The 13,250-nt window shown below is 51.1% G+C and overlaps 1 protein-coding gene across 2 annotated transcripts; it reads left to right on the forward strand.

Moving 5' to 3' along the window:
• The first annotated feature begins 1,557 nt into the window (after window positions 1-1,557).
• CD40 (CD40 molecule, TNF receptor superfamily member 5) lies at window positions 1,558-12,771 on the forward strand. Of its 2 annotated transcripts, XM_005862157.2 has the most exons (9): window positions 1,558-1,680; window positions 4,793-4,868; window positions 5,216-5,341; window positions 5,865-6,011; window positions 6,337-6,430; window positions 9,496-9,557; window positions 11,395-11,481; window positions 11,608-11,633; window positions 12,164-12,771. In XM_005862157.2, the coding sequence occupies exons 1-9, from the start codon at window positions 1,630-1,632 to the stop codon at window positions 12,338-12,340; spliced, it is 846 nt and encodes a 281-aa protein (XP_005862219.1). In that variant the 5' UTR covers window positions 1,558-1,629; the 3' UTR covers window positions 12,341-12,771. The 2 variants fall into 2 exon arrangements, with proteins under 2 accessions (XP_005862219.1, XP_014391842.1); XM_014536356.1 differs by lacking the exon at window positions 12,164-12,771 and having other exon boundaries at window positions 11,608-12,157.
• Window positions 12,772-13,250: the final 479 nt, after the last annotated feature.

Below are 13,250 nucleotides of genomic sequence, written 5' to 3' on the forward strand. Positions count from 1 at the left end.
GATATTAAGAAAAAAATTGTAAATGGAAGATTATAAGAGAGGGTTTCACGTGCCAGCAAAAGTTACTGGCGTGCCATGTTTGGCACGTGTGCCAGGGGTTGCCCACCCCTGATCTACAGGCTGCCTCCTGAAGCTGCCTACTGGGGATCCAGCCCATAACCTGGGCATGTGTCCTGACTGGAATTGAACCAGGGACCTCTTGGTGCACAGGTCGACGCTCAACCACGGAGCCACAGCAGCTGGGCAAGCCCAAAGAAGTTTTTAAGCAGTGGAGTGTCCTGATCAGATTAGATCTGGTGTTTACAAAGGAAATTGCAGTATAAATGAGAGGGAGGCGGGGCGGGGGCGGGGGAGGGGAGAGAGGGAGAGGGAGAGAGAAAAGCTGTTAGAGTTGCCTAGCACATAGTAGGGTCTCAATCATATTTATTGACTGGGTGAGGCTGTTGGGACAGTCCAGGTGAAAGATGATGAGCCTCTGAATTAGGGTAGTGGCAGAGGTGATGGAAAGAGAGGATGGCTTCCAGAGGTAAAATCCACAGGGCTCTTTGCATCGGAAGCCAGTAGAATGGGGTTAGCAGCCCTCTCCTCTCCCATCCCCCCAGCTCTGCACACCCTGGTCTTTGGCCTGGCCCAGAAATTCAGAGCTTGGAGAATTATCACCTCAACCACTGTCTAGTTCTAGTTCTTCAGGTTTCATTGGGGAAAATTTGCGCTCAAGGGCACTCCGCCCATCAGAGGCAGAGCCTAGAGTAGAACCCAGGAAACCTGGTGTTTGTTGAGTGCTGCAGAGCAGAGACTGCTAACACCGATTCAAGAAAGGCTTGGAGGGCCAGCCTGGAGAAATGTGAGCACAAAGGTGTGTGTGTGTGTTTCTGCGGAACAAGAGGGTCGGAGTCTCCTGAGATTCTCAAGGGGTCCTAGTGCTTAGAGACAGAAGGAAACTGGGATGGGATAGAATCTGGTGGTGGTGGGGCGCATGGTTGCATGGATGGATGGATGGATGGATGGATGGACGGACGGACGGGAGGCAGGGACGCTGGGCACATACAAGGGAATTTCCTTTGAAAGAGAAACTCTAAGAGGGAAACTCTCTTCCTTGAAACGCCTCCCCAGCCCTCCTCCCCACACCCCAGCGGTGGCCTTCCCGTTTTTGGGGATGGGAAGGGGGAACTTCCTTAGGCCTCTCCACCCGCGGTGGGGACGCTTTCGGTTCTGCTGGGATTCCCGGAGGCGGCGGGGGAAGAACCGTGGGGGTCCTGGTGGTGTCTTCCCAGCCCCGGTGGGGATCTCTCTCCCCTTCCTTCGCCCCCCAGGAAAGCCTGCAGGCTCCTTCCTCTCTCCAGCTTGGCCTTTGCAGTCCCGGGGGCTAAGGAGGAAGAGCCCTCCCCGGGACCCTCCATTCCCCTTTCCCAGCGCGTCCTTAAACTCCCCGGGGAAACTGAACCCGGGAATATCCTGGGGAAATCCCAGACCCGCGAGTCGCCGGGAGCCCCGCCCTCCCCAGCGAGGCCGGCCGCGATTGGCCCGCGGAGACCACGCCCCTTTAGTGGGCGAGGCCACCGCCGGGGCCGGGGAGCTACTACCGAGCGGGTCCCGCACGCTCCCGCGCCGCCTGTTTCCGACCTCGCCATGGTCCGCCTGCCTCTGCAGTGTCTCCTCTTGGGCTGCTGGTTCACCGCCGTGAGTTGAATTTCTGCTCTGACCCGACGGCGGAGTTAGGGGTTTGAGAGGGGAATGGGCAGAGAAGCCTTCCTTCGGGGAAGGGCTCTTCCTACCTGATTTTGTTGAGGACAGAAGGGTGGGTGGAAGCTCGGCCAGGGACCCTGGGGTCCTGGCTGCATTAGCTGGGCTGCCTCTCTCTCCTCCCAGGTTGGGGTTCCAGGTCGCCCGCAGAGGGTGCGACGCGGGGGCACTGCAGGAAACGTGCCAGGACAGCGTGGATGGGGTTGCGGTTTGGGGAGCCTCAAGCCGTCATCAGGAAAGGCTGGCGTCTGTCCGGTTCGCCTCCAAGGCCGGCCAGAAGTGGGAAGGAAGGCGGGCCGAGGGAAGGGGAGGGTCTGGCTGGTTTCCTGTCCCTTCGCATGTGGACAGATGCCAGCTCTTAGAGTGGTTATCGTCTCCTTGCCAGCTGGGCTGCCTTCTTCCAGGGCATCTTGTGGGCACAAGGGGTGATCCAACCGAGGAGGAATGCTCAAGGCCATGTCTCTGCATCCTGAGTTCAGGATGACATGGGGAGCCTGTGGGGGAGATGAATAGTTCAGGGGACCCAAGAAAGGGTTTCTCGGGGCACCAGAGGGCTCAGACATGCCCGACCAAGCATGTCTCCGGGATTTTCAGAAGCCCACACTTGTCTCACTTTTTGTTTAAGTGTATTTTTGTAGTTCCTCATTCTGGAGGCTGGGAATCCCCCAAGTACCTTACCCTCTCATCCCACCCCCTCTGGTCTCCCCCGACTCTCAGGGGCTGTAGTTTCTGGCATGAGGTCTGAGCAGGAATGGAGCCATGCAGTGGGTGGTAAAGGAAGAGAGTCCACCGGGAACCTACTTTGTTCCCAGAACTCTCGTTTTCACTCTAAGCAAGGGCTCCAGGGAGAGAGGAGCAGCCCCTGGGCGGAGCTGGAAAGAAGAGAGGTCGTGTAGGAGGGAGAGGGGGCAGAGCCAGGGGAGGGTGTGAAGCTGGTTTGGGCTTCTCAGGAGCGTACTCCCAATTTTGGCTCCAGGTAGACGCTGGGCTGTGACAACTCCAATGGCAGCTGCTACTTATCGAGAGCTCCGTGTGTGTCAGGCCCTGAGGAAGATGCTTTCCATGTGTTCGCTGTCTGGTTTCTTTGAACTCCCCAGTGTAGAGACGAGGAAACAGGCTCAGAGAGAAGGAATGTCTTGCCAAAATTCTCATAGCTAGGATAGAAACCTGGATATAAACCTGCATCTGCCTGGGTCCTGAGCCCGTCTCTCAGGTGGTGAGAGCCTCCCAGCCTTGGTATCAGAAGGACTGGAGCTGTGGAGTGGGAACTGGGGATGGACCAACTTTCAGAGGAGGAACCCTATTTCTCAGGTGTTTGAAAATGGCATAAAGGACTGTCATGGCTGTGGGATGTGGGGGGAAGGTCCTCGGTGTTGCAGGGAGAACCTTCACAGGTGAATGTTGTGATGTGATGATGGCGGCAGCAGCCTTTTCTGTTTCCTTCCCCATTTGGGGTAAGACACATTTCCGTAAGCAATGACTGACTGAGAGCCACCCATTAGGCAGGATCCTGAACAGCCAGCCAGTTAGCCAGGACACTGGGCATTCAAGCAGATACTCACATACGTATGATAATCAAACTGCTACTTAATGAGCACCTACTATGTTCTAGACACGGTGCCAGGCCACACACAAATGTTCGTTCTCATCTTTACAACCTAAACTGTGGCGTAGGTGTTATTACTTCCATTTTAGAGATGTGGAAACTGAGAGGAAGAGAAGCAAATAGCTAGTAAGTGTTGCAAAGTCAAGTGCTGCAAAGACAGAAAGCCTTAAGCTGTTTGTCTCTGGAACCTGTGCTTTTTTCACTGGCTGTTCCCAAAGCGTGGGATGATTGTAGGGAGCACACGCACACAGAACTAAACCACAGTGATGCACTTTGCAGTTCTGTTTTAAATCCTTTGATTTTTTTGAAGGAGGAAGTCTCTGGAGTTAGAATATAGTTAGTTAATACTTCTCAACTGCTTGCTAATCCTCCTTTTAAAACAAAAATCAAGAGCAGGCCTGGGGTGGAGGCCATCGGCAAGCAAAGCAACCAGCTGGCGTTTCATAACGTTGTTTTGTTGCTGTTGAATTTTATTTTTAGGGTTACCTTTTATTTATGAGACATGAGACTGGTTCTCTCTCATGGCAATGATATAAGGTTTACATGGAAAAGAAATGTATTTAATTTAGTGAGAAATAATTAATAGCATGCGTCGTACCTGGAAGTAGTAAAAGTGAGGGTGAGAGCCAAGCTGATGGAGAGAGGGAGAGTACTGAGACCTGTCTTCTCTTTCAGATCCTATCACTGTGAAACCCTGTGATTTCAGAGAGAAAGGAAGAGAAAAGGAGAGAGAGAGAGACAGAAACATCAATAATGAGAATCATCCATCGGCTGCCTCCTGCATGCCCCCTATCAAAGATCAAGCCTGAAACCTGGGCATGTTCCCTGAACAGGAATTGAACCTGTGACCCCCTGGTTCATAGGTCAATGCTCAGTCACTGAGCCGGGCTAGTCTGACCATTTGTAAAGTGAAAGTGTTGGATTTTATCTTTCCAGCTTCACAATTTTCTGGCATTTTATGAGGGAGGGCTTAGAGGGGAAAAACACGATGAGGCTTGGACAGGGAAAGGGGTGGGGAGCAGAAGAATAATAGGAGGAAGAGGCCAGGTGCTAAATATAGCCCCAACCTAGGACTAGGACCAGCTGAAGCAGCCAGTCTCTGGGCTCCAGGGGAGGTCCTGGGGTCCTCACGTGCTTTTGAATCTTTGTGAAGAGGAAAGTGTCAGGAGTCCAGACAAAAGGAAGATCTGTTTAGTTCAGAGACTACTGTGAGGTTCAAGCACAATCGCTTTGTAAAAGACCAGCATGATTCTCTGGGTGCTTTTACAATCGTATCAGTTGGCAGTTTAGTTAAAAATAACCAAGCCAACTAGTAGGCAGGCCCCACTGCTTTGGATTTCAGCTTCAGCTCTAACCCCTCTCCCGGCTGATTTTCACCTTCCTGCCAACGAGGCTACAGCAGAGGTTCCCAGATCCCCTCAAATTGCCCAATTCTGTTTTTAGGTCCACCCAGAACCACCTGCATGCAGTGAAAACCAATACCCCATAGAAAGTCAGTGCTGTAATCTGTGCCCGCCAGGTGAGACGCCTCCCTCCAGCCTCATGGTGGGACCCCTCGTGGTTTGCTGGCAGATGCAGGCTCCATAGGTCATCTGTAAACCTGAGTCTTAAATGGCCCCTGGGATTGCCCAGCCCTGCCCTGCTGTCAGAATGTTGTGGGTTCCCTCTGTGCCTACTCAGGACTAAGGTTCCTGTATCTTCCTTGGCCCCCCACCCTCCTACCCCTGACCTGACTCTGGAGGCTGGAAGGCTCTGAGACTGTCACCTTTGAATCCTCTGCCCTAAAGCCCAGCCTGCTCAGTTTTTGGTAAATGTCTGACTCCCAGAGTTGGTCAGAGCTGCCTCATTTCCTGATGCTTTTTCCAGGACAGAAACTGGTGAATGACTGCACGGCGGTGACCGACACGGAATGCGTCCCTTGCAGTGAAGGCGAATTCCTGGGGACCTGGAGCAATGAGAGGCGCTGCCATACGCACAGATACTGCGACCCCAGTGTGTGGGCTGCGGGGGACCGGTGCTTGGGAGTGGGGCTGATATTCCAGCTCATTCTTTTTTTTTAAAATTAATGTATTTTTATTGATTTCAGCGAGGAAGGGCGAGGGAGAGATAGAAACATCAGTGATGAGAGAGAATCATTGATTGGCTGCCTCCAGCACTCACCCTACTGGGGATCGAGCCTGCAACCCGGGCATGTGTCCTTTACCGGAATCGAACCCGGGACCCTTCAGTCTGCAGGCCAACTCTCTATGCACTGAGCCAAACCAGCAAGGGCTTCCAGCTCATTCTTGACAATGCAGCCATTCTCCCCCGGCCCCCTCTCCCCTTTTCTTTAAAAATAGAGAGCCAGGGTCTGTTTGGATTGATTGGAGTCTAGGCTTATACTGGTTGTTAAATAATTTGACTGCTGTCCCTACTTGGAAGAGGGTCTAAGAAAAAAAAAAGCAGGAAGTGTGAGGAGTGGGGCTCAGAGAGTCCCCAGCAAGGGTTCCCATCCTTCCCACCCATCTCTGCGCAGACCTAAAACTCCGGGTCCAGAGTAAAGGCACTTTGGAAACAGACACGACTTGCACGTGTGACGAAGGTCTACACTGTGTCGACGAGGCCTGTGAAAACTGTGCCCCACACAGCTCTTGCCCCCCTGGCTTTGGGGTCAAGGAGATCGGTAAGTGGCCTGTCTGACAATCGGCTCTAGAGGCAGGAGGGAGGAGTTGAGGGCCAAAGGCAAGGGGCTGGGCAGTGGGCACTCAGCCCAGAGGTGGAGGGAATGGAGACTACAGCCTACATCAGGATGCCTCCTAGAGTGAGCAGGAAATGAACCCTTCTCATTCCGGCTCCTGCCATGGCATCTGCCTTGGGTGTGGGAGAAGCCTTCCCAAGGGCTGCAGCAGCGGCGGAGGCTCTCCGCCGGGGAGGAGGGCTTAGAGCAGGAAGACTGGGAGCCAGACAGGTAGTCCGTTGTGTGATGAATGCCCCCTTCTCCCTCCCAGCGACAGGGGTTTCTGACACCATCTGCGAACCCTGCCTGGTCGGCTTCTTCTCCAATGTGTCATCTGCTTATGACAAGTGTCATCCTTGGACGAGGTATAAGAACTCATCCCTGGTGTTTTCTGTCCCAAGAGGGGCATGGGGTCTGCTTCCATCCGATCCCGCTATCTACCCTTCAGCCCCAGGTCCCATGTCCACACACACTCATGCCCGTGTAAAACATCAGAGTGACCTCATGGACAACTGACCAAATGGGCACTTTTTAGCATTTTCTTGTCTGTGCTCTGTTGGTGGTAATAGACACTGTTGATCTCTCCAACTTCGTGAAACTCTCTTTCCTTTGGTACATGGTGACACCTCTCCTACTTTCCTTCTCCTCCCCTGGTCCTCCTTAACTGGTTTCTTAGGCCTTTGTTCTGCTCTACTTTTTAATCACTTTGCCTGCCTCCCCTGGACCATCTCATCCATATTCATGGCTTTGAGCTACCATCTCTCTCTACCATCTCTCTCGGGTGGTTCCCAATCAACATCTCTTGACTAGATTTGTCTCCTGGATCCCAGACTGTCAAATCCAATGGCCGAGGGTACATCTCCCTGCAAGTGACCCACAGGCACCAAATGGGCTCACCTTCCTGCTCCCCTCACCCTCGGTGAAAGCCACCACCATGCCTCTGGGCACTTGTCCCGTAGTCCCCCCTCACCTCCAAATCAGTCACCTTCTTGCCTTCCAGATGTTTTGGGACTCCTCCCTCTCACTATCTCAGTGGTGCCATTTTAGCCTGGGCCTCATCACTGTGGTCTGAATGGTGCCTTAGCCTCCTCATTGACCTCCTCACCTCTAGTCTCCCCCTTTCATCTGGTTCTCCCTTCACTTGCCAAAGTGAGTTTTCTGCAGTTCATTTTAGATTACAGCACTCTCTATTTACAGTGCTTCACGGCTCGCTGGGCCTTTAGGTCAAAACCCAGACTCTCTTGTGTGGCCTCTGACCTTCCTGACCTCTTCCCACCTCCTGCTACTTGCAGTCTCCTCAACACACTGTTCATACTCTTGCATCAAACTCTTCTGCCTGGACTACGCTTTAACACATGCCCCATTAACTTTTTACATTTAATTTTTAAAAATGGGTAAGATCGGCGCCTCCGACAGAAGGCACAAAAGGGCCTACAGCGATAAGTCTCCCTTTCGCCCCTGTCCCTCAGCCCTCCAGTGCTCCTTGGAAGCAGACACTTCCTTGCATGTCTTCCCATCGACAAGCACACAAACACATACGTGCTCATGCGCAAACACTTACTGTCCACACAAATTGTAGCATCTCATATACACTTGGTCCTTTGTTTACTGTCTGCCTTTTTCGTAATAGGTTGCAAACTCCTTAAATGTAGAGACTTAGCTCTTTTCCCCCTTCCACTGATGCATCCCTTATGCCTAGACCAGTGCCTAGAACATAGCAGGTGCTCAATAAATTTGTACTGGTCAATGTTGACTGATGAATGGTGGCACGTTGGGGCAGTAGAATCAGAGCGCTGGGTTCCAACCTCACTGTAGCCGAGGAAGGGTGTGGCCCTCATCTCTCTGAGCCTCAGTGTCCTCATCTGGAAGTTGGGGATGACCTTCGTCTCATGAGGCTTGAGGAAAAGACTGGTGGGAGTGTTTTGTAAGCTCATGTACACTCTCCTCATGTATATGCTTTCATGTAAAGTGGAGTCCCCCCACTTTAGATGTTTTTTTTCTTTGTGATGTCCCTCTCAGACCATTCCTCCTCCTCCTCGGACCATGTTGGACCTGCTCTTCTATATCTAGACTCCTCCATTGGCCTCCTGGCTGGCCACTTCGCTGCGATTTCTCCTCCTGTGAGCTCTCTGGCCAGCTGAGTCCTCCCACGACTTATGTCATGTGATTGGATACTGATATGACTCACAGCTGAATCCCGTTGAAACCTTCATGGCTGACTAGCCGTGATCGGGTTCTATCAGTGATCGGGTTCTAAAGACCCAACTTTTCCATGGTTCCACAATGCATCTGGCATGTCACCCACCTAATCTCTGTATCACATTGTCCCACTTAGTGGGAATGTACCACGGCTCTAAATTTTATGTCCTTCGGGCCGACTCAGACCTAACTTCTCCAGGGGAGTCTTTCTGGACGACCCTTAAACCAGAGGTTCTCAACTAAGCAATTTTGACAATATCTGGAGCCGAGACTGGGAAGGGGGATGCCACTGATATCGAGTGGGTGGAGGCCTGAAATGCCGTTGAACATCCTACCGTGCATGGGACAGACCCCCTTACAGAGTTATGTGGCCCAAAATGTCAGCGGTGCCGACGAGGTTGAGAAGCCCTGTCTTAAACCAAATGGATCCTGTCTCCATTCCTGCCATTGCAGATTTCATCTCCTCTTCTCTGAACAATTCCCAGTTCACTTTAGCCTATATCACAAGGCTTGGCACTCATTAGAGACGCTCCAATTATTCCCCCTTCAAGATGCGTGATAATCTTTCCTCCGCACCCATGAGTGCCATAAGAACAGTTTGCACCGTAACCAGCACAGGAGGTGCATGAAATACGTGCTGAGTGAAGCTGGACTTGTTGGTTGTTGATGGTCTCCCTCTGGGGTTGGAAGTCTTATGGTTGGCAAACTTAATGTCTCATTCTCTCTCTCTCTCTCTCGTTTTTTTAAAAAAATAATTTATTTTAATTTTCTATTTTTAGGGCAAAATCAGTAATGTTTTTAGAATAAACATATGATACATTATATGACATACCTTATTTAGCCTTGCTTTTGAAGTCTGAGTTGATGGACTTGTTTTCAAAAGTTATAATCTACAAATGATTGGCTCTTTACACTTATAATCTATGTTTATAAATGCTTATATAATTATAAAAAATTTATTTTAATTTTCTATTTTTAGGGCAAAATCAGTAATGTTTTTAGAATAAACATATGATACATTATATGACATACCTTATTTAGCCTTGCTTTTGAAGTCTGAGTTGATGGACTTGTTTTCAAAAGTTATAATCTACAAATGATTGGCTCTTTACACTTATAATCTATGTTTATAAATGCTTATATAATTATTCTGTATATTTTAAAATATTCTCTCTTTCTTCCTCTCTCTCTCTCTCTCTCTGTATGTGTGTGCACATGTGTGTCCACACAGCTGTGAGATCAAAGGCCTGGTGGAGCTACGGGCAGGGACTAACAAGACTGATGCTGTCTGTGGTGAGTCCTGGAGAATGGGTCCTGGCGGCAGGCTAGGGAGGTAGGGAAATACACGCCGAGCCTGAGGCATACAGAAACAATGAGTGGGAGGGGAAGTGAGAGGAGGAAGCAGTTTGGAGTTGGGGTGGGCAAGTCAGCTCCCCTCTCGAGCCTCAGTTTCTTCATCTGTAAAATGGGATGCTAACAGCACCTCCCTGAGTGGGTTGGTGGAAGTGCCTGGCATGGGTTCTTGCACTTTGGAAGTGCTTCATCGAAGCTATTCTGCAGCCCCACACACTTCAAGGACCAGCATGGTGTGACACGGTTTCCTCTCAGGGCCTCAGCTCTGATTTTAGAATGAGGAGGTTGGCCTACAGCACAGATCACAGACTCAAATAACTACAGGGACTAGGCAGGTCATGTTAATAAGTGAAAAAGGTCAGAGGTGAGAAAAATGCACTCTCTTTGCTTTTTTTTTTTTTTAACATTCATTTTCCTTTTGGCAGGGCTGGGTGAGGGAGGCATTTACCTTGGGCACACTATTTAAAGGGGTGCCTGAAAAATGCAGTAATCAAGATAACATTTTTTGTTGTTGTTAATCCTCACTCAAGGGTATTTTTCCATTGCTTTTTAGAGAGAGTGGAAGGGCGGGGGAGAGACACACAGAGAGAAACATCGATGTGGGAGAGACGTATCAATTGGTTGCCTCCTGTGCACGCCTGGACTGAGGCCAAGGATTGAGCCTGCAACTGAGGTATTTGACCGAATCAAACCTGGGACTCTTCAGTCTGCAGATTCATGCTTTATCCATTGAGCCCAACCAGCTAGGGCAAGATAGGCAACAGCTTGATGTAATATTTTAAAAAGAATAAAAGTCAATGCAAAAAAATCCATAATGAGCAAACTATAAAATTTTAACTAATGCCATGGTCCAACCTTGCATTTGCATGACCCTGCCTGACTTGCCTGAGCCTAATTTCGGAAACTTTATGAAAAAAAAACAGGCAGCCAACCTGTGGGCCATAATTTGGTGATTTGATTTTTTAAAACATGACATTAAAATGTTACCTTGATTACTGAGTTTTTTTTGTATCCCTTTAAATTTTGTCCCAAGGTGTGTGCCTTACCCTAGTCCAGTGGTTCTCAACCTTCCTAGTGCCGCGACCCTTTAATACAGTTCCTCATGTTGTGGTGACCCCCAATTTCATTGTTACAAATTGAACATAATTAAAGCATAGTGATTAATCACAAAAACAATATGTAATTATATATGTGTTTTCCGATGGCCTTAGGCGACTCCTGAGAAAGGGTCGTTCGACCCCCAAAGGGGTCACGACCCACAGGTTGAGAACCGCTGCCCTAGTCCCTACCCTGTCTTCCTTTTGTTTTCTCATTTGGAATGGAAACTGAGGTACAAGAAACACGTTAATTTCCCCTCCATTCTTCTATAACAAAGGCAACAGTGCAGACATAAACGATGCAGGTCCTCAGCACCTCAGCAGGGGGCACAGAGTGGGGAAGCAGGGGAGTGTGGGGAGGGGTGGGGAGCCGGGCACTCGGTTCTGGCCAGTGAGTGCCAGGTGGGGCTGCTGGTCCAATGGGGCTAGATGCCCACATTTCTAAGAGAAACCAGGTGTCTAGATTTTAAATCTGCAGTCGCCCCCAAATGAAAAGGTTTAACATAATTTAAAAATGTGTTGGTCACACTAAAGACATCTGCTGGCCACGGTTCACCAGGGCCACCTGTTCGAAGCCTGTCAGGGATGAGCTCAGGCCTGGGAGGATTGTAGAGTCTGGGGAGGTCCAGCAGCTTTGGGCCTGGGGGAGGGAGCCATCGCTGAAGTCTCCGTTTCTCCAGGTATCAAGCATCGGAAAAGAGCCCTGGTGGTGATCCCCATTGTCGCAGCCCTCCTGTTGGCTCTCCTGTTGGTGCCTGTGTATTTCTGTGAGTCCCCACACAGGGAGGTGATGAGGAAGACAGGGAGGGAGGAGAAGGTCAAGCAGAACCGGCTGCTGTTTCCTTATCTGGCCTCACTACTAAGTCTCCACCTCTCTATTTTTTTCTCTCTAGGGAAGTTGCCCAAGGCAAAATGCAAGGTAGGTCACCCCTGGGCACTGGCTCTGAATTTGGCAAACTGCAAAGAAGATGGACTCACTGGTGCCTTTATGGCAGTAAAACCGATTCAGGGTCTGCCCTGTGGCCAGTGGGGTGACAGCAGAACTGGCTGCTCTGCCTCCCGACCCCCAGTCCCATTCCCGGGATCCAGAGCTCCTCCCGTCCCCTCCCTCAGCGCCAGCCTTGGTTATCCCCAGAGCGCACCTCTCCACAGAGCCGCCCTGGCACCATGGTCAAAGTCAGTGGCGTCATTTGCTGTTCTTTCCTGGCATCCAACATGTGGGGAACCACTTTGGGGCCTTGGTGCAGGCCAAGGGCCAGACCGGAGGGGCACCTCCTTAAACCCACTGGAATCTTCTTGACACCCTCAGTGTGGCCAGCAGGGGGCAGGAGGCACCCATGGAATCGCCCTGATTGGGGAAGCAGGGCAGAGGGCTTGGGGAGCATCCCCTTGGCGGGGAGGGCTCCTCAGAGGTGTTGCTGAGGATAACCTCACCCCCTGGCTCACCAGGCCTTCTGCCCTGAGAACCCCGGGAAGGCCAAAGAGGATGCAAGGCAAGATCCCGTGGAGATGGACTTTCTCGGCCCCTGCTCCACCGCTCCCGTGCAGGAGACCTTACACTGGTGCCAGCCCGTGGCGCAGGAGGATGGCAAAGAGAGCCGCATCTCGGTGCAGGAGAGACAGTGAGGCTGTGTGTGCCGGGAGCATGGCAGTGTGGACAAATGTGCACGTGGCCGCGGCGCCTGGAGCTGCAGCTGCGACATGAGGGCGAAGGGCTGGCGCTAGGCACAGCCCCCCTCTGCCTGCACCCCTGCAGCTCAGAAACAGTTCACTCAGGGGAACCTCCTACTCCAGCCTGGAGCCCGTTCAGCCTCCCAACTTGCTTTTAAAGATGGAGGCAAGACTTTTTTGGGGGGTGGGGTGGGGGTCGGGGGCATATAGTAACATCATCAGACCCTCCAGCCCAGCCGTTCAGTGCCCACGTGGTTTCTATGAGCCCAGGGGGACATCTGCATGAATATCATTGCAGTGTCGTTTGTGACAGGGGACAACTGGAAGCAACTTAACTGTCCATCAACAGGGGACTGGCTAAATAAAATGGTAATATATTTATGTAACAGGATCTCAAACGCACTGTCATGGGAAAAAAGCAGGTTGCAGAATGACGGGCATGGATTTTTTTTTTTTAAAGCACACACCCCTGATCAATATGATCTATCACCTGTGGGCACGTGTACAGACATAACACATGCTGTATATGTAGGTGTAACACGGGTTCTGGAAGGATACACAGGGAATGTGCAGCTCGCGGTTGTCATGCCCGGGTTGGGGAAGAAGGCTCTGGGGGAGGGTTGGTAAAGATTTGACTTTTTCATAAGGCTTCATCCCCCCCCCACCCCCAAAGGAGAGTGAATTCACATACTGCTTATGTAATTAAAGTCAACAAAAGCATGTGAAAAAAAATGGGGGTGGACATGCTGGGTGACGTGAGCGGCTACATTTGCTGTCGGGCTCACAGAACCAGGGCACTTTGGGAGGCTGAATAAGAATGTCCCCAGGCTGCCGGCCCTCCCTGTGTGCTCACATTTGGCACCAC

The sequence above is a fragment of the Myotis brandtii genome, unplaced genomic scaffold (assembly GCF_000412655.1).
Source record: "Myotis brandtii unplaced genomic scaffold, ASM41265v1 scaffold161, whole genome shotgun sequence".
NCBI classification, from domain to species: Eukaryota; Metazoa; Chordata; class Mammalia; order Chiroptera; family Vespertilionidae; genus Myotis; species Myotis brandtii.